Below are 23,467 nucleotides of genomic sequence, written 5' to 3' on the forward strand. Positions count from 1 at the left end.
CCTAAATATTTCAAAAATTAAACGTTAATCAGTAGATTGAAGTCACATTTCAAAAATGTGAACATTGATGTCAACCTGTTGCAGATGCAACCCTACTTTACTCAAGCTATGAGTTCTTCCGTTCATTTGTAGAAGACATAAGTATAGTAGGTATGATTTATCTGGATGGAACAGCCAGGTGGGAAAAAAAAAGACTTGAATGCAACGACAGGTAAAACAAGTTACTTCATAAATATTTATTCTACTATTCATTATATCATACTTTAAATATTGTCTTTTAAACACTAGCGCAAAATATTTGACGTTGAGGTTGATAATGATAAATTCCTATCACAAAGTGGACTCTAAAGGTAACACCACTACATGCCTTTGCTGACTGTTGCCACATAGAGGCACTGTTTCATTACACTTGCAACATTTACCTTCCTTTGTCTGACGTAAATACAGTATATTAAATTACCCAGCAAATATATAGTAAAACACAACTTCATCATTTTGGAAGGATGAATAAGTACCAAGACTGCTTTCAAGTGCGCCTCTGGAAGTAGCAAAAAAAAAAAAAATTTAAAAAAAAAATCCAGATCTAAAGGCTGTTCAAGAAAGCTTAGCCGTCTCAAATAAATAAACAGTGAGGGCTGATGCAAATATTGCAATAAGTTGGTTTGACTCGACGTCAGCTTTTATGCTTTCAGTTCATGTGCAGCACACACAATAAGACACTTAAAAGTGGTAGCAGGTAGTTGAAGTCAATTTTAAATAGCATTAATTAATTAATCTATTTACTCAATAGGAATACATAAACATCAAACAGATTGACACTGACGAACATACAATGACCCTAAATGCGCCACAGTTAATGCAACAATTGATTTTACCACGCGGAGGCGCTTTTTTATCATTCTTTCCAAAGTCATCTTTATTTACCTGGCTAGCAATCGTCTAAGGAAGGACTCTGGTAATTTAATCATATATAAACATAAGTTTGGGGAAATAAACGGCTCCAGTGCAAATATTTTCACCACTAACTGGGGGCAGTTTCCCACTGTGTTAAAGTTTTCAAGTGCAACTGCTAATGTAGTAACTTCATTGAACTAACTTCATATCTTATCTTCGAGCCACCACCACACTGTACTTTTCTTTTTCTAATCATCCACCTATTTCATGCATGTTACTAACGGTTGCCACATTTATCTTCCACCCTGTCCTCTAGACCAGGTTCTGTTGCTGTCACACAGGAAGTTGCTCTTCTGCTTTTGTGCTTCTGTGGTTTCTGACTTAGTTACAGAGTGTATCACACTCCCTCTCCTTCCTCTCACACACAGGCCTCTGAGTTTTACTTTGCAGAGACGTTTTCAACCAGTGCAGATAGTTGGTGAGACACAATCCAGGTTTTATTTCTCAGTTCTGTCAGGACCTGACTGGGTTTTTTTTATCTTGTATCTAGAGATGTTAATCAGAGAGCAAACATGAGGACAACCCAACTTTTTTCTTCACTTCTTGTGTCATCTGGACAAGCAAGATTTTAGTGAGCCAGAAACTTAATGTTGATCACCTTGAAGGCCCAGGACTCTCTTTCTTGTCATTTGGAGTGATCACCTTTCGCTACTCTGCTGTGGAACAGTCTGGTTTTTCAGGTGAATTGGCTTGTGTACAGCTTTCCTCCTGGATTACTTGTGGAGATTAGTGATGGGGAATGCGGCCGCAGGGGGCTTGGAGCTAGAGGCGGCCGAGGGCAGAGAGGCCAGGAACTCAGTTTCGGCGATGAGCGACCCCACACTGCCTTTACAGAAGAAGCAATCTTCTTCACCAAAACTTCCAATGCCCCCAGAAGAGGAGCTGGAGGAGCGCTTCAATGTGGTGCTGGTGAGTAGCTGAGGAAAACACCCTTACACATAAAAACAAACCAGATTATAGAGATCTGCACAGATTCAAGGAATTATGTAAGTTTTGGTAGCAGACCAGCTGATCGGGAAACAGATCTAGGAAACTATATAAAACAAATCAACTGAGACTTAAAGTAGGTGAAGATAACATTTATTTAGTCATGTTTACCAATATTTCCATTACTTTTTCCACTGTTTATCTCAGTTTCTTCTGCAAATTTTATAACTACTTATCAGGATTTTTGAAAGTGATCGATAATCTGTCATTTTGCTCAAATGTCCACAAATAATTCAAGGCATTTCTGAAGTGCCTGACTACAAGGCGGGTGATTAGTGCCTGCATGGGTAGCTGGCCTCAAGGGGAAGTTGAGCAACACATTTTATATGAAAGCACACAGGACCGGAAAGCAAGAGTTTCACCATTCTTTCAACAGTCCCAAAAGACCGGGGACAAAAATCCCCAATCTTCACCAGTAATACATACAGTATTTGTTTAAATCACAGAGCCGCCAGCAGAAATTCAAATTCTTATAATATAAGAAGAAACCTGTTGAGTTGGAAAAGAAGATCTGTGAAGTTAAAGATTTCACTCGGTATTAGTTATGTTGGTGTTAGCAAAGTAACACACTAATGAAACCCAAAGAACCAGAGGTTGTAAACTGAGACGTGATTATGACGAGCTGAACTCAGAAACATTGGTGTCAGAATGAAGATTATTTATTCCTGCAGTTTGCAGTGTGAGGATGCCTTCCCATGTAAACATTACAACAGGAAGAAGTGGTTTGCTTTATTCTTTATCGTTTTCTAGATTCGCTTAAAAATAGTAACGAGTAAACAACACTCCAGATGAAAAAATGAAAAGTAAATGGATTGGTATTAATCTTTCTATGCAACATATTATAGACTAGTTGTGAAAAAAAGTTTCTTATTCCATATTATATTTAGTTAAGATGTTAGATTAAGTCCTCAAAATTCTACTCCCAACATCCAAATCTGCAATGGCGACACAACATTTGACACATTGCATCAGAAAAAAGAAACCCTAACAATATCCTGTTGTGTGAATGCAATTCTATATCAGACATGAAAGGGGAAATATCAAATTGCCAAAAAGCATTACTAAATTACTATAACGAATAGTCTCCCAGGTTTCCAGATTACTAAAAGTCATGCAATGCATCTATTTTATAAAACAGACTCAACAAGAGATGTCTACATTTGATGTCTACATTTAAAGCATTCACATCGTTTCGCTTCATGTATAGAGGATTTTGATCCTTGCAGCAAGAAGGTTCTGGTTTCAAATTGATGCCAAAGGTCTTCTTGCATGGAGTTCGCATGTTCTCCATAAGCATGTGTGTGTTCTGGCTCGGAACCCCGGCATCCACAGTCGAAAAACTATTAACCAATTAATTCTTGGTTAATTGGTTACTAAGCTGCTCAAAGGAGAGAGCTTCCATTGCAAGTGGTAAATGTAACTGGCAACCTGTCCGCATGCGTCCCAACTCAATGATCGCTGGAGGCAGGCACTAGTCTGGAGAATAGATAGGTGGATGGACTTGGATCGCCTTCACATCTTAACATATCTGTTTATTTACATTTTACACAGACATATGTCATAGATTAATTGAATATATTGTATTGTTTACCCCAGGAGCTGCTGCTCATGGTTTGTGCATGAGAAAATACAGAGTATGCACCATCACAACTGTAATAAGTTGTTTCATGATTATAATTGTAGAGATTATGAGTGTGTGGGTCTCACACATTTTCCTCAGGCTGGATGGGCTGAGAAAACAGTATCTGTCCTCTTACAGATTTCTTCTGCTTACTTGTCATATTTAAATGTTTCATATCATCAGACAAACGTCAGTGTTCCACAAATACACCTTGTGCAAATAGAGAACAATTTTTAAATGGCTATGCATTAAGAAGAAAGAAAACCTGTCCAAACCAATCTGGTGCTGTGTATGTGCCTCGTGAAACCAAGAATTAACTGTAAATAAGCAAATTTTTTGAAAGCTGAGCTCAGTTTCACTAGTCACACCCAGGCTTGATTGCTGTCTAGCCTGTAGAATCACTTAAACAGAGCCTGTCTGATGACACGAGGTAGTGTAAAAGTTCATAAACAGAAAGGAAAATGCTCCAAAGCCATTTCTAAGAGTTTGGTCTCTGGTGAATCACAGTGAGTGCCATTATTTACAAAAGCAGCAAACATTGGAACAGTGGTGAACCTTCATGGAACAAGTTGGCCCTCTAAAATGACTCTGAGTGAATTAACAACTCATACATGAGATTATAAAAGTCCAGAACAACATCTAAAGTACTGCAGGCCTTAGCTAAGTTCATGATTCAACAGTAAGAAAGAAACTGGGCAAAAAAAAGGCTTTATAGAAGAGTTTCAAGACAAAATTGCAAATGAACACAAAAAAACATCTCACATTTGCCAAAAACAGATTCTCAATTATCTGAAATTCTTTTAATAATCTGAGGACTTTAGAGACAAAAGTCAAACTTTCTGGAGAGTGGACTTCTTGTTACATTCTTGTTACAGCTGGTGTAAAACTAACAGCATTTTTCAAAAAGAAAAAAAAAACAACAACAATATGCTGACAGGGAAACATGCTGATTGCAGCGTGATGGTCTGGGACTGCTTTGCTTTCAAGATCCAGAGAATCCTGAAGGAGAATGTCCAGCCAGGACAATGATCCAAAGCACACCATGAAATCCACCTTTCCATGATTAAAAAAGAAACTTGTAGAGTGGCCTAGTCAAATTTTGGACTTATACCTGCTTCAGATGCAGTGGCTGTTGATAACCTGCCTGACTTAAAACAATTCTGTTATAGATAATTTTTGCTTTCCTTAATAAATGAGAGGTGCTCTTCAAAACTTTATTTTGATAAATATAAACTTATCTGTGTGATAAACTTTGTCGTCTCACATAGTGAACCAACATGACCTGTGCTGCTTCGTGCCTGTTGCGCCCTCCCAGCACTCATATGAATGTATGACCTCACTTCCTCTTTTAGCAGAACACTTCCATTGTAAGCCTAAGATTTAATCTCTAAACAAGAAAGACATTTTTGCGCCAAGTGGGCATTTTCTTTCTTTATTAATACCAGTTTTTTCCAAACATTGACAATGTAAGTCAATGTGCGTGAGTTACATTGTCATCTGCCCTTTTTTCTTACCACAAAACCCACGAAGGGGCTCCACCCTGGCCCCGCCAAGGATGAAGCGCAGTTCTTCTGCACCAAGGCAACGGGCCATTTCCGTTTTGAACCTCTTCTTTTTATTTTTTTTTCAAATGTGAAAAAGAAACACCAAGTTGGTGTTTGGGTGTGCATGGGGTAACTCAAAACCACACCCAGTGCTGAGTTAACTTATTTGTCTTGACAGTAAAAGCGTGCTTTAGGGGTTTTAGGTTAGATCAAAGTGCATAATCTGACTTGAAGTATTTTAAAGTAAGTTAGTAATAAATACAAGATTTGTACAGGAATATATTAATTTAATTAGTACTTTGATGCTGAATTATTCACATTTATTTTTGTTTATTTTTATTTTATTTCTTCATCTTTTAAAGAGAACAACCAGTTTTTATATGAGACTTCAGTCATTGTATGAACTCCGTTGTGCTTTTTCTTAACACTAAGAACTAAACTTATGATCTAACTACAACAGCCTACATTAAAAACCTATGGAGGTGGGGTTTTTCACATCATCCATGTGATGTACAGTCACTTTCTACAGTTCTGAACCATGATAATCTAAAAGATTATGGAAAACAGAAGTAGAAAAACAAGATGTAAAAGTTTAGTTCATCTTTTATTTTCTCCAGGCAGTCAAACAGTATATATATATATATATATATATATTTCTAACTCTACATGTCTGCTGATGCACTGCTTATCAAATCATAAAGTACAAGTCTATAACACACAGCAGTCTATTATCTTAGGGCTAAGTTTGACTTGGGAAAAACCAAGACAAAAATACAGTCAGATGTTGTTGGAAATATGGGCAGAAGCCAGGCTCTGCTGGCTTGTATCAATATCACCAGCTACACTTGTGTGCTCTCCTGGGATGCAGAAAGCTGCCCTGAAATATTGCAACATAAACCAAACTACGGTCAACTTTTCCAGGGTCATTTGTCCATCTTATTACAGGACAATGCAACACCTAAGACTCACCAGACTTTCCAAAAATATGGGAAGAAAAGAGAAAGAGGGCAAAGGGAGTACATTTTTAATGTTGTTGATCTGACCTCAAGCTGATTCGCTGTGACTTATTGCCAATAAGCGGTAAGGAAGGTGTAACAAAACAAAACGTCATGAGAGGTGCACAAACAGAAAAAGGCAACCTAACAGTGATGACCCAAAAACATCTGTGTAAATATTTTTTTTACGTATTTCAAGATGTATAACATGGAGAAATTGGAAGTTTTATTCCTGGATCTCCTATAGTTAAAGTATATTTTAAGCATTGTGACAAAGCAGCATTATAAAGATCTAAAACCTTCATTTTGGGATTTTTTTTTTGTTTTTTTTGCTGTTTTGTTTTATCAAGCTAGTCAGTGAAAAAGACTTCTGAGGTAAATATCTGTTTATCACAAATATATTTTGGGAGATCTAGTAGCTCTTGACAACAACCCACAACTCACGCAAACAGTGAGTCATCTTTCCTCTGAACAGGTACATCCTCCTACTTCTTACTGTCATCTGATATACATCTGTTTAGACCGACATACAATTGAAGAAGCAGAAAAGAATGAAAGAATGTATAAAGGATGTTGTTGTGCCATGACAAAATATTTTCCTCCCTTAAGGATTGACTCTGTTTTTGCTTATTTCTCACCCTTTAATGTTTTAGATCAGCAGACAAATTTTAATATCAGGCAAACCAAGTAAATACAGAAAGTAGTTTCTCAATTTAATTTCAAATTATTAAAAGAAAAAAGCTACCCAAAACAACTTATGTTAAATATGATTGATCCCCTCTTAAACACATGAATTAACTCCAATTAAAAAAAATGTTTCTGCTTCTATAACAGCAACCAGAGAATCCAGAAATCACTTGAATAAAACCTGTCTGGCATGAAGTAGACTGAAAGACTTGAAAAAGCAACACATAATATCCCCAATCTAAAAAAAATTCAAGAACAAATGAGAAACTAAGTCATTGAAAAGGGTTACGAAGCCTTTTGTAGTCCTTTGGGATTTCAGTGAACTACAGTGAGACCCACTGTCCACAAATAGAGAAAATAAAAAAAATGTGTGAAGCTTCAGGAGTGGCCAGCCTGCCAAAATTACTTTTGCATTGACGACTCATTCAGAGTATCACAAAGGAACCCAGAACAAACATTTAAAGCACTGCAAGCCTTTTTTGCCTCAAGTTAAGGCCAGTGTTCATGATTCAACAACAACAAAAAAAAAAAACAGAGTGGGCAAAAATGGTATCTAAGGAGGAGTTTCAGTTGAAAATCTCTGCTGACCAAAACCAACAGAATGACCCATCTTACATTTGCTTAAAAAAATATCTCGACGATCGCCAAGATATTATGGAAAGTATTCTGTAAACATACATTAAAAACGTTTTACATTTTGGAAGATGTACATCCTATAATATCTGTAAAACTTGCAAAGAGTTTGACAAAATAGTACTGATAGTCAAACATGGTAGTTTGATAGTCCGAGTCTGCTTTGCTTCTTTAGGTCCTGCACCTGAGAGAATGTCAACAAATCCAGGTGTTTAACCACACTAAGAGGTTCAAATAAAACAAAATTAAGTATCTGGAGTGGTCTAGTCAAAGCTTAGGGTTATATATATCCATTTGATATTCTGTGGCAAGACTCCAAACAGGCCATTCAAACATTACAGTTTGGTTGAATTCAAACCATCCTGCAAAGAAAAGTGGGCCAAAGTCCCTCCACAGAAATGTAAAGACTCACTGCCAGTTATTTAAAACATCTGGTATCAGTTGTTTCCTGCCAGGGTAGCAAAATTAGTTGTTAGGTTTAGGGGGAACTATTTCTTTTTTCGCATTTAGTCAAATTAGTAGCTATTAGTAGATAGCTGTTCCCTCTCTAATTAAATGAATTCTTACTCAGGCAATCTTTGTCTGATTTTAAAATTTCCTGATGATTTGAAACTATTAGTTGTAACAAAAGAGCAAAAGCAAAAGAGCTCAGAAAGGGATCAAATATATATTTCTCTATCGTAATTTAATAATAATAATAATTTTCTCTTTCTCTTTCCTTCAGAGCTACATGAATTTGCCTCCCGACAAACTTAAGCTGTTGAGTCAATACGACAACGACAAGAAATGGGAATTAGTCTGCGATCAGGTGAGCGTTTTTGCTGGTGTTTCATCACTTCAAACCGCAAAAGACGTCATGACTCTGAACGGGATTGTTGCACCAGTGCCTTCACCAGGACAGAGTTGACTGAAAGTACATTAACATTTAGTGAAAAAAAAAAAAAAAAAAATTGGTGTGGTGTGTGCAGTGTGAAAACCCTGCAGCTCAGTTTCTGTGGTGGCAACTTATAAAGGTGTCACCATGGTAACCAAGGGTGGTTAGTGTTGATTTTTTTTTTTTTTAGATTTAGTGGTGCAAGTAGGAATAGCTTCAAATGGTGCACAAATATGATTGTGCACCATTTGATGACTGTGCGTTTGTGCTCATCACCGGTTTTCTAATAAAATGCAAAGCGACATACTTATATAAAACGTTAAATCTGCTGTCTGTTTCCCACCAGGAGCGCTTCCAAGTGAAGAGCCCCCCCTCCACTTACTTGTCCAAGATAAAGAGCTTCTACCAAGATCAAGGAGGGGTGTCCCGCAGGGTCAGTGGGATGCATGACCCCCTGAATAATAGAATTAATATCAAATTTAATCTTCAAACGTGTGTAGTGACACCACAGAACGATCTCGATTTTTTTTTTCCTTCCTTAGTCGAAGAAAAAAATTCAAGATGCCACCCAGGTCCTTAAAGCCTTGGAGATATCCCTTCGTACTAACCACATCGGGTCAGTATGCGTGATTTTTATTTCATCATTTGAAGTGAAAATGCATTTTATGCAGATTTAGGATCCCAGCTTTAATTTTCAGCTCCTCTGCATTTTTTAAGGCCGATTCAGCTTTTATTTGACTTTCTTGGGTAATGAACGGTGCATGAATGTCATACAAAGGCACAATAGTGAAGACGTTAACAAAACTGGATTTGCATTTAATACAACCATGCTATCAATCAAGAGACAAATTGACTAAAATATTTAGTGCGACCTACAACCCACACTGATGCTAAACTAAGCATGCTTCTAGTTTTACCAGCAGTTCAGGTACAACTTTTATCAGAACACATTTGGTTTCGCCATCTGATCGCTGTTGGGGTTAACTATGCTTTCATGATTACTAGCTGAACCTGCTCAACAAGAGGGTGGAGTAAAGAATATTCAGTCAGCCTAATCTGCCTCCAGTGCCTCTAAATTCAAACTAACACAAGTTATAACTTTGGAGTGTTAGGATGACTAATTCATTTTCTTTTAACAATTTTTGCGCTCCAAAGCATATCAGCGACTCCTTTTGGATTATTTTGTGTTTTTAAAGTGATAGTCTTACCTCTGCTTCTTAAATTGTCAAGTGGCACAATGTAATTTTCTGAATGGTGCTATGAAAAATAAGCTTGCCTTGGATGAGCAACAGTCTAAATCTAAAATAGATCATGTTAAGGAACGTGCAAGGAAAACGAGTGCTGTCATTCGTGATTCATAATCTGTATTTGAATGACCCATCACACATCCACATCCAAAAATAACACAGAAGCATAAATGGTTCAGCAATCTGGATGAGTTATGGCAGGCATAGAGCCCTAATGTTTAGATACCAAAACTGAATGTAACACAAAACATAGATCTGTAACAAGGTGAGCAAAATTATTTATTTACAGAGGCTGCTTTTTTAATTTCCTGTAGCTACTAGCTTAAATTCTAATGCTAGTTTTTATGCAAACAAAACAATTACGTTAATATATTAACTTTTACTTCTGACCTCCATGTCAGTGCCTAAACTCAGTACATTTTGTTTGTCGTTAAAGAAACCTGGATTCTGTGCTGCGACTGGTTGAAAACTTGACAAACCCTTGCTATGCTACATTAAGCCTGTTTTCATACTTTATTTGGCAATGTAATTTATATTTTTTTCGTTCTTTAGATGGGCTCAGGAATTTCTTAATGAGCAGAACAAAGGTTTGGATGTCCTAGTGGAATACCTGTCACATGCTCAAAGTGATACTTCGTGAGTACTTAACGGAATATTTGCTACGTTCTCCGACGGCGGCAACATTTGTCACTAACAGTGAATTTTCGACATTTTGCAGATTTGACTTGGAGCCCGTGGAAAACGGTGGCACCCTGTCAGACAGACAAAAACCAGCGGAGCGGTCAATGGAAGATTTGACCAAGAGCTCCAGCGGGGGTCACTCGCATGGGATGAGCAGAGCTGCACGGGCCCTAACTGTAAGGTAAGAAGCCTGCGCCCATAAAAGATCAGTGCTATGACTGCGGTTAGAAAGAGGCCGGGTCGTCTACATAGTTCTCACCACCATGAGATGTTCATAAAGGAACTTGCAGTAAATTTAGTCATACAGATAAAACAAAATTGAATCTGTAAAGCAGAAGCCATGTGCTCTGGGGTGACCATGTTGAGACACTCAACCATTTTCTCAGAAAATGATGGGGCAGAATTTTATCTTCCTGCAAATGTCTGCTTCACATTTTATTCTAACGTAAGTCCAACTGATGCAAGATGTCAGACGCGAAAAAAATATTATCTGAGGTCAAAGTAATATGACTGACAGCTTTCGCAGCTACAGGACTCCAGTTGTAGCTGTCTTCCAGACGTAAACGCAAACCATTCGAAGCCATTGCGTCTTGTCTCACGGCTTTTATTTATTTAACTCGGTTTTCCTTTTCAGAATAAGCTCTACTCTGGCAAACAGGATGCATAAGAAGTCGCATTCATCCCAGCAGAGAGATGATATACATGTGTGCATCATGTGCTTAAGAGCCATCATGAACTACCAGGTAGAGTAAAATCAAACAGTCTGAACATGCAGACATGAATTGTCATCAAAATGTGTTGCAAACAGAAAACCAGGTTTTATATCTTTGGATCTGCAAAAAATCTTAAGCTTCCTCTGACAAAGATTAAAGATTATATAATTTTGTAAAGTTAACGGTTGTTTTAAACCTTTCTTCTGTTTTCAAGTCTGGTTTTAACCTTGTAATGACTCACCCACGCTGTGTGAATGAGATCACGCTCAGCCTCAACAGCAAGAATCCCAGGTGAGTTTCTTTGTGTTTGAGTTAAACTGCCTCGCTGACCCGTCTGCAGAGTAACCTGACATGTCCCAATCTGCCCTGACAGGACCAAAGCTCTCGTCTTGGAGTTGCTGGCTGCCGTTTGTCTTGTCAGAGGAGGGCACGACATCATCCTCTCTGCTTTTGACAACTTTAAGGAGGTGAAATTAGTGGTTGTTTTTTTTATTTTTTTTATTTTCTTAATGCAACCAGTATCATGTGACTTTTGCTCTTTAGTAATCCTGTTTTTGCATGCTGTGTTACTGACAACATGACACGTTGCCAGTGACACAGTCCACTTCTCATGTTGTCACATTTCTAACTGTGTGAACTTGTCATTCATGTGTTCGTAAGTTTAAACACTGATGCAGTGCAGGGTTTTAGCATATATTTTTTATAGTGTTTTCAGATAAGAAATTCAATACATTTAGCTGATCAGAAATTCTGAAAAGATACATTTATGCCCCCAGGTGGGCAACAGTTTAACTGCATATCTAAATATTTATGGTCTTCAGGTGAGCAAAGAGAGGAACCGCTTTGAGAAGCTGATGGAGTATTTCATCAATGATGACAACAACATTGACTTCATGGTAGGACCATGGATTTACCACCTCTACTGTATGATGCTATCTAATTTTAGGCTATGAAACTTTTAGATAGTAATTTTTAATGTTTGATATGTCAAAAAAAATTAGAACAAGCCACATATTTTTCTCCTTGAGATTTATATAGCTCTTTTTTTTTAAACTGAACCAAGTAAAACTAACTTTGGTTTAACTTCCACATTTGTCTGCAGGTGGCCTGCATGCAGTTCATAAACATTGTGGTGCATTCAGTGGAGAACATGAACTTCCGAGTTCATCTACAGTACGAGTTCACGCACCTTGGATTAGACAAATATCTGGAGGTCAGTGTTTGGGAAAACTCAGCTTAGACCTTCATATTCATCAGTAGTGCAGAACGATGCATCATTTGACAGTGTTTCATGGGTTTAAAGATGAATGAGGAGTTGCCAGAAGAGCTATAAAATGAACCTGAAGCTAATTATTTGTCTTTAATCCTAACATGTAACTTTTTTGACCGTAATTACAGGATTGTTTTAAGGGAAATAATTTCTCTTTTACTTTTCAGCTGATCTGTAAATAGTAATGACGTGACGTCAAATGTTTCTCACATCGACAAACATGACAGTGATTGTAGGCATAAAACATACAATAAACATATTAAACATACAATACTATTCCTATGTGTATATATAGAACATATATTACTGTATGATATATGACCTCTTTTAATTTGTAATCTTCATGCATTTCTGTGCATCAGAGTCTGAAACAGACTGAAAGCGAGAAGCTGCAAGTCCAGATCCAGGCCTACTTGGACAACGTCCTGGACGTTGGCGCTCTGCTGGAGGATGCCGAGAACAGGGGAGGAGTACTGGAGCATGTGGATGAACTGCAGAATCACAACATTCAGGTGAAATATTACACCTTGTAGAATTCTTAGCTCAGTAAATCGGGGCTTAACAGCAGGGTTATTTTTCATTTTGTGCTGCAGCTGAACTCCCGGCTTGAGGAGCTGGAGACTCAGACCACAGACAGGATATCTGAACTGGAGACTCAGCTCATGCAGGCCACCAAGGAAGCTGAGCTGCTCAAAGTAAGAACTAACAACACACACACTACCAGAGAGGCAAAGAGTGCAATCGTGACCCTGATTAGCATTACAATGCATAGTACAAATCAAGGCGGGGGAACTGACAAAACAACAGAAAGAGCAAGTTCCTGTCAATATCAAGTGACGAATAATTATGATTTTCACTATTAGATGCTGTCTTGCAAGTGTGAATTTACTCAAGGAATATTTACAATTGTTTAGTTGAAAGCATTAATAAAGTGGGACTTAAAACTTCAAATGTTGGACTAATAACCATGGAAAACTATTTGAAGACAAGTTAAGACAACCTGTGTCTGACTCCTGCAGGAAAGCCTCCGTGAGTCGTGTTCCCAGGTCAGCTCTTTGCAGCAGAGAGAACGAGAGCGGGAGCTGGACAGGGAGCGGGAGCGGGACCGGGAGCGTCGGGGCTCCTCTGTCGGTCAGTCACAGTCTGAGCTGGAGCAGAAGATCCAGGAGCTGCAGGACAAGGGGATGATCAAACTCGGACGCACTCCGTCAGGAGGCCTCGACATCCAGGTTGTGCCTGTGAAAGTTGTTGAGTATGTCCAAAGCCCGTCCTCAGCCACTGAACCAAGCATCCAAGCCTCAGCACCAGGGGAGACTGCGACTTCTCCTCCCCGACCTCCTCCTCCATCAGATGGAAGTTCTGTTGCTCCACCTCCGCCCCCTCCCCCGCCCGGAGCAGGTCCACCACCGCCTCCTCCTCCACCTCCACTTCATGCTGCAACCCCACCACCTCCTCCTCCCCCACCTGGTGCTGGACCCCCTCCTCCTCCTCCTCCACCTGGTGCTGGACCCCCTCCTCCTCCTCCTCCACCTGGTGATGGACCCCCACCTCCTCCTCCTCCACCTGGTGGTGGACCCCCACCTCCTCCTCCTCCACCTGGTGGTGGACCCCCACCTCCTCCTGGAGCTCCAAATGCCCAATCTGGTGAGGACATTGAGACAAATGGGAAAAGTCTCACTAAAGCTCATGACTTGATTTGTGTTTGACCACTTCCTGTTTACGTTTGCTCAGGGATCAAGACCAAGAAGCCAATTCAGACCAAGTACAGGATGCCTTTGTTGAACTGGCAGGCTTTAAAACCAAACCAAGTAACTGGCACAGTGTTTAATGAGTTAGACGATGAACAGATCCTAGGGGTGAGATTACGCAACTTGCAATATATGCACTTTAAATTGATCCTGGAATAAAATAATTAATTTCCTCCGCCTAACACTCTGTCCCTACAAGGAGCTGAACATGGACGTATTTGAGGAACAGTTCAAGACAAGGGCACAGGGGAATTCTGCAGATCTATCCAAGGTTAAGAAAAAGGTGGCACAAAAGGCTCCTACCAAGACATCACTTATTGATGCAAACAAGGCCAAGAATCTAGCCATCACTCTCCGCAAGGGCGGAATGGACCCATCGGCTATCTGCACAGCCATAGAGACGTATGTCCTTCTATTGATTACTGTTTGTCATTCCCAGAATAAGTCTCTTCTTGTCCCTTTCACTCCTTTTTTGATGATAATCCATCTATTGTACAGGTACGACCAGCAGTCTCTGTCCATAGACTTCCTGGAATTACTTGAACACTTCATCCCATCAGACTTTGAGATGAAACTTCTCGTAAACTATGAGAAAGAAGGCCGTCCTCTGGAGGAGCTGACTAATGAAGACCAATTCATTCTGCGTTTCGGGAAGATCGCCCGTTTAAACCAGCGAATAAACACGCTTACCTTCATGGGCAACTTCCCAGAGAGTGTCAAACGCTTGCAGCCGGTCAGTTTGTGGTTAAAGTGCCGAAGCTTCAGCTGAAATAGGCCCAAACCAAATGGACTTATGGTGTTTTCACTTCATCCACAGCAACTGAACTCCATCATTGCTGCGTCCATGTCCATCAAGTCTTCGGCTAAACTGAAAAAGATCTTAGAAGTAAGTCAAACTGGACACAAACACTTGTGTGACTTCCGTGTGCGAGATTTTGCTATTCAACTCATGCATTCTCTGTCAGATTGTTCTCGCCTTTGGTAACTACATGAACAGCAGTAAGAGAGGTGCGGCCTACGGTTTCAGGCTGCAGAGTCTTGACCTTGTAAGTAGCTTTGCTTTGCTGTAGATTTACTTGTGTGTTTGCAAAAAACATTAAACGAGTTTTGTCACCTTTCAGCTGTTGGAGACTAAGTCCACCGACCGCTCCCAGACGCTACTTCAGTTCATCACTAATATCGTCCTTGAAAAATACCCAGACCTAGTCAACTTCCACACCGATCTTCACTTTATAGACAAAGCAGCTCTTGGTACATAGATACACCTCAATTAGGCCAACATTTTTTTAGTGTCTGAATATGTTTTAAAAATATATCCTTTTTTCTTTGCTAGCATCCCTGGACAGTATTCTCCAGGATGTCCGGTCATTGGAGAGAGGAATGGAGATGACCAAGAAGGAGTTCCTGGTGCAGGACGACAGCCCGGTGTTAAAGGAATTCATCAAAACAAACAGTGAGCACCTGGAGTCTTTGATCAAAGACAGCAAGACGGCACAGGTTGGAGTTTTGTCATTATCAACCCATAATACAGCTTGTGTTATGTTTATTGTATTTACATACATTTTTGCTTATCCCTCCAGGAGGCTTATGCCTCTGTCGTGGAGTATTTTGGAGAGAATCCCAAAACCACGCAGCCTTCCATGTTTTTCCCGGTGTTTGGGCGCTTCATAAAGGCTTATAAGGTGAGGTCTTTGTTTCATCCATTTCTACAACAGCTCATTTCATGCTAATAACCTTATCCATGTTTTTAATGCAGACGGCACTGCAAGAAATTGAGCTGAAAAAGAAAATGGAAAAGGAGAGTTCTGAGGAAAAAGAAGCACCATCTCCAAACAAGCCTGCAGCACAAAAGGTAAGAAGATCCCTTCTTAGAAGTGTTGTTGACTGGAAGATTTCAGTTTTTCTCAGATTCTCTGATTTACAGCATGGATTGTCTTAAACTAAACATTTCCAGACAGAGACAGCGTTACAACAGCAGGGGGCTGCCAAGAGCACTACAGTTATCACAGAAGTTTGGCATAAAAGTAGCACATCAGTATCATTCATACACAAGAAACATTCTGTATGAGACGTATAATCCTCTGCTTAATCTGAGTTTATTTCAGCTCCGAGTCAGTTCACTTCATGTACCCACATTTCTTAACAATTTGCTACCATTTATTTTTTGTGTGTGTCTGTTTTCAATTGTAGCCAGAAACAAAAACGTGATACTAGTGTTAGTTAATTTGTTTGTCACTGTAGTGAAGCATTTGTAACATATAATGGTCGTCATAATAACAAAAAATGTAATCTCTATCAGATCTTTGATTTAATTGATTATTCTCTGGAGACTTTATATTATTTGTCATCCCACAGAAGACTACATGAAATTATAAAAACATCAAAAGTATAAAGTGATGAATTAAAATGATTGGATTAATAGAGGTTTTGATGTTACAACAGAATTTCTCTAAAACAACATTAGCTATTCAGAATAAAGCTCAAGGAAAGTAACTCCTGAGATTTTGAATGATTCAAGTTTGTTTACACTGTATGATTATACTATTTTGTACTATTTTGTTTGCTAATATGTATTTCTTTCCTATTGTATTCTTGTAGCATTAATTACACAAATGCATCCCCATAAAGTCTGAAATCACTGAAGCAAATTTGTCAGGGAAATCTTACATTTAGATTTATCGGACACTGAAACTGTTCAAGCTCCTGTTTATGTCATTTAGGTGATTATGACCGAATATGGAAGAAACCCTAATATTCAATTTCTTGGGAAATTAGATTATCATATAATAGCAATAAAAACTGGTTTTAAATACAGAGGTTTCATGCTATGAGCATGCCTACACATCATGGGCAAGACTGCTGACTTCACAGTTTTACAGCAGACGGACCGTGACATCCTGCATAAGTAGAGTAGGCAACTAAATGTCATTGCTAGAGAAGCTGGCTGTTCACAAAGTGATGCATTTAAGCATAATAGTGAAAGGTTCAGGGGAAGGAAGAGGTGTGGTAGCAAAAGCTGCGATTGAAACGGCCACCAGAAGGCTGTGCAGCAAAGACAGAGGATTGTCAAGCATTTGCTGTGCCTGGAGTCACAGCTTAAGAGCCACTGACAAGATGAAGGGCATTATTAATACAAACTGAACTGAACTCAGCAAAACAACAGGCTGACAAATCTATGCAACAAATGATTAATGCAGTAATTTATGCAAATGAGACCCAATCAAGAATCTTTTCTAGATTATAATTGTCTGAGAAACTTGAGTTTTTATTAACTGTAATCTGTAAATATGAGAATGAGCACAAATGTCTCAGATATATTACTCTGTTTGGAATCTGAATGAGTGATATTGTAATTTTGTGTAAAAAAAAAAACAACAAAAAAAAACCTCAAAACACTTTCAATTATAATTTAAATGTCTTCTTTCAAGGGCCCCATGATGCCGAAGATGGATCTGATAGCAGAGTTAAAGAAGAGGCAGGTGAAATCTCCGGTACGAGAGGGAAAAGATGGTGCTCTGGAGGATATTATTACAGGTACAGTAACAAGAAACACTTTTTTTTTTAACACCAAAGTGTAGGTAAAGTTCTACCCTCACAACTTGCTTGTTGTCGCTTTTCATCAGATCTGAGGACAGCACCTTACAGACGCTCAGACGGTCGTCGCCCAGCTCAGCGCCAAGAAACTTGAGTCAATTTGGCTTATTTGATGTGATTTTGATGAATATGCATGATATACACTCAAATATACAAGCAACTATATCGAGCTTTTAGGATATGATGTATGTACAATGTAACAGGAACAGCGTCAGTCATTTGCCGTTGTGTATTAACTATATTTTCAGTATGACTTAGCTATGTAAATACAGAAAATGCAACATTTTTACCAATAAGTTCACCAACGTTGATTCATCAAGACAATCTTAACCTTTTTTACGCTCCGTCAGTGTACTTGTGTGCTCTAAAATTGTAAGACTGTTTAAAAAAAAAATCATGACTTATTTTTAAAGTAAACATTTTTGTAACCACTGTATTTTGTATCTGTTTTCTTTATGACCCGAGAAGTGACTCGTGTGCCTTAAAGCAGAAGGAATAAAGCAAGATCAGACTGTACAAGAGGGCTGCACTTTATTTGACACACAATCACAGCAAATTATGTACAAAAGAAGGCAGGTTCAGGTGCCTGCTGTCTTCTCACAGAAAAAAAACAAACGAACACACATTTCTCACAGAATATCATGGCATCCACACTGATAAATTTATCTCCAGTATCAGTAGGCATTTAAATTTTTATATATCTCATATAGCTGATCTATTTTCTGTAGTTATTTTTGTTCCTATGTCACACTACTCTACAAATGGGAGAACCGTAGCTGATTTCTCATGTTGGGGTGCGTTCAAGCCTTCTGATCCCTGGATGTTCAACACTCCCAGTCACTATCGTCATCACGTAACTTCACAGTAAGACTGAACATGCCCGTGTCACACATACTAAAATAATGTATTGTTTCTGTTTGTAAACCTCAAACATATATACCCACTTCTCTGACTCTTTCTTATAACTTTGAAAAAAACATGTACTGTACGTAACTTTTTTTTTTTTTTCTAAACTGCACCGTGCGTTTGCTTGAGACTATACATGCATTGTTTTTGTATATACCTTTGTATCCATCATCATAGTTTATAATAAAACATTATCTTTTGGACATAATTCGGTGAACTCTCTATGACTCAACCTATTTACAAGTCAATTTTATTGATTTTTTTAATTTATTTTTGATGCCAAGATTTTTGAACATCCACACATTCAAGTAAAAATCTCAGATACATACTACAGAATGTAGATTAAGTATCAGAAAAAAAAACACAATGGCAAAATCAAAGACTTCATAGCTCTCCACATGATTCTTTAATATATCTGTCTTTTACCGTTTTAAAAGTTTAGCTTAAACGCTACTTAAAGCCACAAACTGGAGCAGAATAAGCAACATAATGTACACTTATAGTCTCTGAACCTTTTAATCCACATTCCTGCCATCTCAGTTAACATGCAAACAAAGAAAAAAAAATAGAAAAAGACAAAAAAGAATTAAAGCCAAGTAACTTGCTTTAGTCAAAGCAGCAAGGCCTCCTTTGAAGCCTTTGGACTTGTGTCACAGTAAGTACTACATTTTCTGTGTTTCTGACCATCTCCATTGTCACTAATACCATTTAGATCACAAAAACAGAATGGCAGAATGAAATGAGGAAAAAGAAAAAACACATACAAACTAACCCAGACCTAGTAGCAAAATAAGCCCCTACTAACAGGCACTGGTCCAGCCTCTTACACTTCAACAGTAGGAGGCAAAGGTGCAAACAAGCTGGACGAGCATTTTCAGGGAAAAGCTTTTGAAATCGTCATAATTACATAAAGTTCAACTCATTATTTGTAAGGAAAACCCTAGAATTTCAAAATCAACTTTAAAGTATATTACAGCGCCTAACAGTTATCTACACAGATATTTTAAACAATATAAAAATGTTCTGCATATGAATAAATAATCTTAGTGTGAAATGTATTATCTCTCTGAATGAATTAAAAAAGAAAAATCTGTACAAAATGGTCACTAATATATAAATCAGAAGATATGAGGACATTTTACAGTATAGAACTTAATCTAGGCCTAAATATTTATGTATATATTCACATTTGTTTCACAATTATATCATACACAAACATCTCACTTAGATATATTTATATATGTATATTTCTCCTATGTTTAGTTTCAAGTTTGCATGGGGTTTTTTTCTGATTGCCAGAGTGTGCTCAACATGCCCCCAAGCTTGTTGAAATCACAGCACACTAACACTTGTTTTGAGCAAAAAAAAAAAAAAAAAAAGTCCAGGAGGCATTTTAACATGGTTCTCTGGTTTCACTTAGGCTAAAATACCACATACTTCCTCCTTGCTGCAAGCAGGAAATTCACCTAGGAAAGTTACTGCTTTAAGGATTTCCTTTACTCTGTTCAGTTTTTAACTAAGCTTGAATCTTCCTTGCAGATCCAGAATGCACTAAGAATGAGGCTGTGAGCTCGCACATTTGTGCTTTCGAGCAGTTTTCATTTTTCTTTAAGACAACACAAAACGAAACAAAAAAACAGGAACCAAACCAGGTTTCTGAAGCTCTTATTTGGGTAAAAGTGTTATTCTGTCAGTGCTGCTTGCAAGATCATTCAGGCACCAGGAAAAAACATTGCAGGTCCTTGGAGACAAACAGGCATAAATATGACAAAGGCAAAGAGGAATACCTTGGTAAAAGAGTAAGAGTGCTAAATACCTATTGCACATCTTGCTTAGAACTGAACCCCATCAGAAATCATACCTTCTTAACCTGAAGCTAAATGATTTCAACAGACCGCACACAAAAAGAACGCAAACTCAGAGCAAGGGGGAACAAGCAGCCGAATACTGTCTCCGACCGACACTCATTCTTTCACTCCAGCGCTCTCCATGGAGACAGGGCGAGTCAAAGCCGGCCTTATTAAAGTAGCCTTCAAACTCATGTCCTAAAACTAATCCTCACTCCTCACGCCGCCTACTCTCTGACACGAGCCTTTGCACATGTGTTAATCTCGATGCCCAAGAGGATCAGTTTCTTTGAGCCATTCTGGCGAACAGCAGAGAAGTGCAACTGTCCGTTTAACCTTGTCAACAAACAGGCAAGGCAGCTTCCAGGCAAACACAGAGATCCTGTAGCCATGGAATGGTTTCATTATGAAGGCTCTACATTAGAAAAACTCCCCCCGCCGCGATTTGACGTAAATAAACAGCAGTCAGAAAAACACCAGCCACCCAAAATAGTGAAAGTCAAAACTAGACCGATGAAATGTGTAATTTATAGATTTGTGCTCATCAGAGTTAATGCAGTACTTAAAGTGAAAATTAAACCCTGGATCCCCCCAAAAGAATTGAGACAAAAAAAAGGAAATTACCATAATTATTGAATTTAGAAATAATTTTAACATCATGATTTGAGCTTCAAAAGTAAAAATTAGCTAAATTGAAGTAGTAGACTTCTTTGCAACTAATTCAGGTTATTTGACAAATACCTATAATGTGCCTTAGTAAGGATACAATGCAATAATAATTTATTACTGCAACAACTACACAACAATTTCTGTCTGATGGCAACAAACCAATTTAGCACCAAGTCTTCCTTCATAAGCATGATTTTAAAATTTAGCATCAACTTGCAGACATCCAAAAACACTTTAATACAGGCACATCTCAGTGATAACAATAACATGTAAATGCAAATAAATTTAAGTAATTCAGTTTAAAAAGTGAAACTCATAAAGATTTACTAAAAGACAGGGTAACATATATTGAGGTGTATAGTTCTGTTAATCTTGGTTTGGTTTGCAGCTAATAAAAAACCCCAAAATTCAATTCACTCTTTCAGTGCTGTGATACAGACCATGGCTGTGCTGGCTTTGACTTGATAACTACACAATGGACCAATACCAGCAGACTTTCATGTGAAGTGGGACCCTTGACAGCCGAACAACAGCAAGATCTTTTTTTTTTTCCTAAGAAGATCATGTCTGTAATTCAGTGAAGTAAACACCACCAAGTGAATCTCCATTAAACTCTAATATGGGATTTGCTTCAAAGTTCTCTTAAGACTAACTCTGCTCTTTCTCTTGTGTTTTATTCCTATTGTCTAAAATTGAGAATTTTGGGATCTTTATTGCTATAAGCCACAATTATCAAAATTAACAGAAATAATAGCCAGATACATTTAACTTTTTGTAATGTTTCTATACGAGTTTCATTTATTGCGATGCATCTGTATATTGTTAAACAGCAATAATACCGTCACACCAGTTTACAATAACATGTACACAAAAGGTTCTCCAGTCCTTTTTTGTGTCTAAATGCTAGTTTGAAAGACTCTGGCATTCATATTTTATGAAAGAAAATAATTGTAAAGTTATATCGTTCCTATTTCGCTCATTTTTAGTAAATGAACTTTTTAAAGCCTCCTAACATATTTGATAACTAAGCTGACAAAGAGGGGTCTTGTGTTTTGAGAAGAAACTGTGCTTTCTTTACATTTTTATAATCTTCCCTGATTCCCTCACAAGCGCCAAGAAATACATAATTTCTAAACATGTGCTGATTTCAAACTGTAATTAAGTGCTATCACTTCATTGTAGTCAAAGACAAAGTACAAACCCCTGTATGATAAAATATGGGTGCTTTTTAGCAGATAATCCTGAAGCAACTATATCAACGGGAAACTATTTTATATGGGTGAAATGTTCTGATCACTGTGATCAATTTCATCCAAGGGGCAGCATAGAATATATCATTGTAAAAGATTAACAAAATGAAATAAAACTATTGCACATACATTGTGTCTGTGCTGTACAGCTTAGCTTTTACAAGTGCGTGCTCGAGTCTTTGGGATGGGCAACCTGTGAGATGCTACAGTGAAAACATCCTGATTGTCAATTAACTAGTTACACCGCGCACACAGTAAATCCAAACTTTTTATACAGACCCTCCTTTGCATTTCCCCTTCTTTCAGTGTAACTTTGTTTCCTTGCTTTACATCAAACAGAAATGTGAAGATCCATGGCTGCTCGTTACAGTGTGCTTTTGTGAATAATGCTGCAATATTCTTGTTCCCAACAGATTAGAAAGGCTAGAAATGTTAACAGTGATAGATGCACGAGTTTCATTTGCAGAGATACATACAAAATTTCAACTGCAACATTAAATTAGAAACCCAAAGAAATGTGCAGAGGAGGGAGAACAATTATGTAAACTCTCAGTGAGTACTAACAGAGGGGAAAATATAGCACCGATTTAAAATCTAAAACTTGGTTGATGTAAGAAAAGAAAGGAATGCCCTTTTTGCACCAAACAGTTGAAAACCACATTCATCACATCTGTCTTTTTTTTTTTTTTTCTCAGCAGATTTATTCTGCAAGGTTATGCAGGTAAGAAAGAGCAACATTATCCTAAACATATATAACTACTGGACTCACTTGGTGATTATTGCGACTCTATTTTCATACACACAGTCTAGTTATGGAAACTATAACACGAACAGCCCACTATATAAGAACACGTCCAACCACACCAACCTTGTAGCAGACAGCTGGTGGAAAAGCGAAGCCTGGCCTGTTTGTGTGCACTCTGTTTGGGAATCTGGCAAAAGGACTGCGTGGGAGACCGTGCAGCCAGACGAGAGAAGGAAACTTGTCCAAAAAAGAAAAAGGAGTGAGATTATGAAGCATCCAGAGTCTGGTGCATTCAACATTAGTAAGAAAAAAAAAAGAAAAAAAAAAGCAAAAAAAAAAACCCGAAAAGAAAAAACAGGAAAAAAAAAATGCATCTATTCTTGCTCGGTGACAAGATAATTTTAGAATTATATTCTTCCATGTCCTCCTCCTCCTATTACTCATTACTAAGAGTTGTCATCATCCTTGCTGTTGCCGAGTTGTTGGGGGCTGTCAAGTCTCC

General features: G+C 38.1%; 1 protein-coding gene across 1 annotated transcript; it reads left to right on the plus strand.

Moving 5' to 3' along the window:
- The first annotated feature begins 1,281 nt into the window (after positions 1 to 1,281).
- On the plus strand, positions 1,282 to 22,847 carry LOC103142234 (formin-like protein 1). The gene is made up of 25 exons (XM_007558177.2): positions 1,282 to 1,863; positions 8,146 to 8,229; positions 8,642 to 8,728; positions 8,838 to 8,911; positions 10,095 to 10,178; positions 10,261 to 10,404; positions 10,858 to 10,966; positions 11,151 to 11,227; positions 11,310 to 11,403; positions 11,758 to 11,832; positions 12,039 to 12,149; positions 12,569 to 12,718; positions 12,800 to 12,901; positions 13,226 to 13,850; positions 13,938 to 14,062; positions 14,154 to 14,356; positions 14,453 to 14,687; positions 14,772 to 14,840; positions 14,920 to 15,000; positions 15,076 to 15,205; positions 15,288 to 15,451; positions 15,535 to 15,636; positions 15,711 to 15,806; positions 17,383 to 17,488; positions 17,578 to 22,847. Exons 1-25 carry the CDS (start codon positions 1,687 to 1,689, stop codon positions 17,640 to 17,642), a joined length of 3,369 nt encoding a protein of 1,122 aa, XP_007558239.1. The 5' UTR covers positions 1,282 to 1,686; the 3' UTR covers positions 17,643 to 22,847.
- The last annotated feature ends 620 nt before the right edge of the window (positions 22,848 to 23,467 follow it).

The sequence above is a fragment of the Poecilia formosa genome, unplaced genomic scaffold, assembly GCF_000485575.1.
Source record: "Poecilia formosa unplaced genomic scaffold, Poecilia_formosa-5.1.2 Scaffold94, whole genome shotgun sequence".
Classification (NCBI taxonomy): domain Eukaryota; kingdom Metazoa; phylum Chordata; class Actinopteri; order Cyprinodontiformes; family Poeciliidae; genus Poecilia; species Poecilia formosa.

Bases quoted from the DNA above. Each gene is read 5' to 3' on its own strand.
- LOC103142234 (XM_007558177.2), top strand. From the start codon at position 1,687: ATGGGGAATGCGGCCGCAGGGGGCTTGGAGCTAGAGGCGGCCGAGGGC. The intron at 11,833-12,038 runs GTAGGACCATGG...ATTTGTCTGCAG, and splicing joins ACAACAACATTGACTTCATG to GTGGCCTGCATGCAGTTCAT. The intron at 14,357-14,452 runs GTATGTCCTTCT...TCTATTGTACAG, and splicing joins ATCTGCACAGCCATAGAGAC to GTACGACCAGCAGTCTCTGT.